Raw genomic sequence first — 6,000 nt, 5'->3', positions numbered from 1 at the left:
AGCCCCCCTCTTTTTCAGTCCCTCTCTCTCTGTCCCCTTCCCTCTGTCTAACACCCCTCTCACCCTGTTCCCCTTCTCTCTCAGCTCCCGCCTCTCTCAGCATCTCTCTCTGTGCCCCCCCCTATCTCACACACCCCCCTCTCTCTCACACACACTACCCCCCTCTCTCTCACAACCCCCTTCTTTCTTTCTCTCTCTCTCACAACCTCTCTCTCTCTCACACACACACAACCCCTCTCTCTCTCTCACACACACAACCCCTCTCTTTCCCTCACAACCCCTCTCTTTCTCTCACAACCCCTCTCTTTCTCTCACAACCCCTCTTTCTCTCACAACCCCTCTCTTTCTCTCTCTCTTTCTCACACAACCCCTTTCTTTCTCTCACAGCCCCTCTCTTTCTCGCACAACCCCTCTCTTTCTCTCACAACCCCTCTCTCTCTCACACAACCTCTCTCTTTCTCTCACACACCCCCATCTCTCTTTCTCTCTCACACACCCCCCATCTCTCTTTCTCTCTCACACACGCCCCATCTCTCTTTCTCTCTCACACACCCCCCATCTCTCTTTCTCTCTCACACCCCCCCCATCTCTCTTTCTCTCTCACACACCCCCATCTCTCTTTCTCTCTCACACACCCCCATCTCTCTTTCTTTCTCACACACACCCATCTCTCTTTCTCTCTCACACACACCCATCTCTCTTTCTCTCTCACACACACCCATCTCTCTTTCTCTCTCACACACCCACATCTCTCTTTCTCTCTCACACACCCATATCTCTCTCTTACTCTCACACACACCCTTTTCGCTCAGCCCCCCCCTCTCTCGCGAATTGCTGTGTTGGCACTTTACAACACAAAACCAACTTATTTATTTCAGTTTGGGCACTCGGGCTCAAAAAGGTTCGCCATCACTGTGATAGACCAACACACACTGGCACATAATTGTGAAGCGGAAGAAATAATAAATGGCTTTCTAAATTCTTTACAAATAAATATGTGAAATGTGTGGCATGCATTTGTATCCAGCCCCTTTACTCTGATACTCCTAACTAAAATCTAGTGTCACCAATTGCCTTCAGAAGTTAACTAATTAGTAAATAGAGTCTTCCTGTGTGTAATTTAATCTCAGTATAAATACAGCTGTTTTGTGAAGCCCTCAGAGGTTTGTTAGAGATCCTTAGTGAACAAACCGCATCATGAAGGCCAATGAACACAACAGACAGGTCAGCTGTGGAAACGTTTAAAGCAGGGTTAGGATATAAAAAAATATCCCAAGCTTTGAACATATTAGGGAGCAATGTTTACTCCATCATCTGATAATGGAACAAGTATGGCACAACTGCAAACCTACCAGAACATGGCTGCCCACCTAAACTAAGACAAATCTCCTGCGCTCCGGTATTTTTGGAAGATGTTATGAGATGGTAAAGTTCAATTAAAAGGTATCTTCTAGAGTCTTGCAGCCCTCCTCAGAATCATGGGAATTCATGAGACTAAAAAAGAAAAAAGAGAACGGAGGGCGCATAGTAGTGTGATACTGATAAATGAATTTTATTAAAATTGTTAAAATAAATCATTGTACTCACAAGTGGAGTATAAAATCAGGCCTTGAAAGACAATACAGCAGAAGTCCAACACCATCGGCAGAACACGATAATCGCTTCAATCCATGACCGTTGTTAGGGCTGACGCGTTTCGGGGGCGTACCCCTTTCCTCAGAGCTTAACATAAGTGTGTGGGAGGGGTGACCCTTCAGCACATGCCCACACACTTATGTATGTATGTATGTATAAATTGTCACAAGTCCCACGATGAGAGAACACTGCAGACCACCAAGCTCTGAGGAAAGGGGTACGCCCCCGAAAACGCGATTATCGTCTTCTGCCGATGGTGTTGGACTTCTGCTGTATTGTCTTTCAAGGCCTGATTTTATACTCCACTTGTGAGTACAATGATTTATTTTAACAATTTTAATAAAATTCATTTATCAGTATTACACTAGGTCGGTGCGCCCTCCGTTCTCTTTTTTGCCCACCTAAACTGACAGGTCGGGCATGGAGAGAATTTATCAGAGAAGCAGCCAGGAGGCCCATGGTAACTCTAGAGAAGCTGCAGAGATCCACAGATCAGGTGGGAGAATCTATTAGTCGTGCACCCCTCAAATCTATCCATTATAAAGAAGGCTCAAGAAGAAAGCCATAAGAAGTCCCGTTTGCGAGAAGCCATGTGGGGGGGGGGGGGGATACAGCAAACACGGAATTAGGTGCTCTGGCCCGTTGAGACCATAATGTAACTTTTTGCCCTAAAAGCAAATTACTTTGCGTGGCGGAAAATTAACACTGCACATTTTCATCAGCAGGAACAGGGAAGCTGGTCAGACTGGATGGGAAGATGGATGGAGCCAAATAAAGTGCAATCGTAGAAGAAAATCTACAAAAAAAAGACTTGAGACTGGGGTTCACCTTCCAGCAGGACAACGACCCTAAACACACTTTTCACATATTTCATTTGTAAAAAATTGTAATAAAATGTAATAAATTGAAAACCATTTATCATTTTCCTATCACTTCACAATTATGTGCCACTTTGTGTTGGTTTATCACAGAAAATCCCCAAAAAATACATTTGTTTTTGGCTGCAACATAACAAAACATGGAACATTTCAAGGGGTATAAAAACATTTTCAATGAATGAAAAACCCCTGGAATAGCTAGCTGTGTGATGATCTATCTCCAAATCAGCTTCAATGAAAACGTTTAGTGTCTGCTGAGATTAAGGCAGGTTTAAACCCATTATGTAAGAAACTGGAAATGTATGAAATCTGGCTGTATGAATTCTGAACCTGACATTCTAAGTCACGGATCCAGAATCCGTATGCACACAAGGAAAGCCAAAGCTAAGGTCCTTATTTGCATACACATTCTAGTTTAGCAACTCTGTAAGCAAGATGGCTAGCATGGCAGCCAGGGAACAAGCATTTTGAGAAAAGGTTGGCAATGGCAGAATCTCAATTATATCCGTTACCTGGATTTGGAGATGCTCATTTGTTGTTTGGGTTTACCTCCATATTATGTCCCTACAGATATATTTACCACTTCAAAACCAGGCACTTAACCCCTTTCCTGCCCAAGCCAATTTCCAGCTTTCGGCGCTATCACTTTTTAAATGACACAGGGGCCTAAACACAAAGTACCACCCAGTAAAGCGTTCAATGCTATCCATCTGCAGCATATTTCAGTCTGCCATAGACTTTGCCAAACTGCAGGCAGTGGGGCTGGATGCTGCACCCGTGCCTCCTGGGCAAACACCAGGATTGGAAGCTACACACCCTGCATACAAGGATCCACTAAACACCCAACTCAAGAGACTTAAGCTCTAGTGTGGTTTGTTAGGAATACATAAATATCCATAGTCTTGGCATAGGTGAACTTTAAATATTGACAACCACATTGTCAAGTTCAATAGTCTTTTTAGAAGATCAGAAAACAATATTTGCGCAATTTAAAAAAGGAAGACAAACAATTGCATCAATATTTTTTTTCATAGATGGAAATTCAAGAATCACATTACTCTATTACTCTTTACGTTTGACCAGAGATGGTTATTGCAGCAGCTTCAGTCAGGGTTAAAACAATGCATTCATTTCTTTTACAATACAATTGCCATGGACGCCCTAAAATTAATATATAAAAAAAAGAGACAAGAGTTCAATAGGGAATGAATGGTGAAAAGGACGCGGTTGTCTCCTCAATGCAAGAACTACAGCCCTGCTCCCTGCGCACAGGAGGCCGCTAATGTGCCACTTTGTCCTCACAGATGATTGGCCCAACTGCTGTTGGTTTCTGTCGCCTGCAGCTACTGGCCGACGTTGCTTGCTGTAAGGAGGTTGAGGCAGTTAAATGGTCACTATTATTTTGTGGTGCGTCAGACGGGGGTTCCTTCCAGTAGATGCTGTAGAGGGTTTTTGCTTGATCCTTTGTCCCCTTCCTTGGTCTCTGCCTTTAGCCATTCCATCTTCTGCATGTGCTGCCGGACAGCATCGGCCACACGAGCATCGATCATGGCTTCTGTCAAAATTCCGTCTTCTGAGGCATAGGCTGCAGCCTGAGACAGAAAGAATAACAGTTATTGGAGAAATTCCATTAGTCGTCATTTCAGGACTTATTATATGCAGCCCATGTTATATTTTCAAACACAAAAAGAACCCCAACCACTAATTAAAGGACTTTGACGGTACTATTAACCACTTACGGACCCCCCACTGTATATATACGTCCTCTTTTTAAACATGGATATCTCAGTAACGGCAGCAGCTGCTGCCACAACTGAGATATCCATGTTTTCAGCTGGCGGCCGTGTAAACGATAACGGCGGTCTCCGCGGCGGATTCGCAGCGAGATCGCCGTTATCGGTGGCGGGAGAGGGGCCCCCCCCTCCCGCCGCTTTTCCGCGCCCTCCGCCGCTTACCGGAGCCGTCGGTAGCGGCGGAGGAGATCAGATGCTGCCGCCTGGAGAGTGAGGACTTGAGTGAGGGCAAGATGGCCCCCACCCGTCCTCATAGCTCTGCTGGGCGGAAGTGACGTCAAAACGTCAGTCCCGCCCAGCCTCTTAAAGAGACAATTTTTTTTCTGTCATTTTTTTAAATGACAAATTTTCCTTTTTTTTTTGCATTTAAGCCTAAATATGAGATCTGAGGTCTTTTTGACCCCAGATCTCATATTTAAGAGGACCTGTCATGCTTTTTTCTATTACAAGGGATGTTTACATTTCCTGTAATAGGAATAAAAGTGATCATTTTTTTTTTTTTATATTTTAGTGTAAAAAATAATAAAATCAATAAAATTAAATAAGAAAACAAAAAAAATTTTTTTTTAAAGCGCCCCGTCCTGACGAGCTCGCGCGCAGAAGCATACGCGAGTAGCGCCCGCATATGAAAACGGTGTTCAAATCACACAAGTGAGGTATCGCCGCGATCGTTAGAGCGAGAGCAATAATTATAGCCCTAGAGCTACTCTGTAGCTCAAAAAATGCAACTTATAGAATTTTTTAAACGTCGCCTATCTAGATTTTTAAGGGTAAAAGTTTGACGCCATGCCACGAGCGGGCGCAATTTTAAAGCGTGACATGTTGGGTATCATTTTACTCGGCGTAACATTATCTTTCACAATATATAAAAAAATTGGGCCAAATTTATTGTTGTCTTATTTTTTAATTCAAAAAAGTGAATTTTTTCCAAAAAAAGTGCGCTTGTAAGACTGCTGCGCAAATACGGTGTGACAAAAAGTATTGCAATGACCGCCATTTTATTCTCTAGGGTGTTAGAAAAAAAAATATATAATGTTTGGGGGTTTTAAGTAATTTTCTAGCAGAAAAAAATGTTTTAGTCTTGCAAACACCAAATCTGAAAAACACCTGAGGTCTTTAAGTGGTTAAAATAAAATATTAAGAATTTGAACGTACAAAGGTTAAAATCATCTCAATGACAAAGAAAAACATGTAAACGCATAACACAATATCCTCACTGCAAGATGGAGGCAGTGACACGAGGCTCTCTTCCTTCCACCGCTCAACCACTCCATTTGCTCAGTGAACGACCTTTACCATACCAGCAGTCAAGAGCCATGAGATTATTGTTCATTTGAACACTTAGTACTGGGACTATATTTGGTTATGGCGGACTCAAAGTAAACCCATGTGGACTACTCAATAGAATGGGAGAGTTGGTGACACACAATTGTAAAATTACCATTGTTATTTACAACATTATTACAATTTTTCAGAGCTTGCAGTATAGTGCTATTTTCCTGAAGAAGCAGGCTTTTTGTACCCGTGAATGGGGCCTGTGGTAAAGTGAAGTTACCGCGAGACCATCTTCACCCACCTGCAGTAGGGTGATGATAAATGTACGACATTATTACAGGGACATTTTTCCTACTATTGTGTTATGCATTTACATGTTTTTTCTAGGACATTGAGATGATTTTAAACTTTGTACATTA

The 6,000-nt window shown here is 42.8% G+C and overlaps 1 protein-coding gene across 1 annotated transcript in view; it reads right to left on the bottom strand.

Annotated features, from left to right (window-relative positions):
• Positions 1 to 3,523: 3,523 nt before the first annotated feature.
• The window catches only part of ATAD3A (ATPase family AAA domain containing 3A), a 106,498-nt gene continuing 104,021 nt past the window's right edge, over positions 3,524 to 6,000 (bottom strand). Inside the window, exon 16 of the mRNA XM_040325804.1 lies at positions 3,524 to 4,105. Within this exon, the coding sequence (XP_040181738.1) occupies positions 3,926 to 4,105 (180 nt within the window). The 3' untranslated portion in view covers positions 3,524 to 3,925. The remainder of the gene's footprint in view (positions 4,106 to 6,000) is intronic.

The sequence above is a fragment of the Rana temporaria genome, chromosome 10 (genome assembly GCF_905171775.1).
Source record: "Rana temporaria chromosome 10, aRanTem1.1, whole genome shotgun sequence".
NCBI lineage: Eukaryota > Metazoa > Chordata > Amphibia > Anura > Ranidae > Rana > Rana temporaria.
The sequence above is the reverse complement of the archived record's forward strand: the minus strand, read 5'-3'. Positions and strand labels throughout refer to the sequence as shown.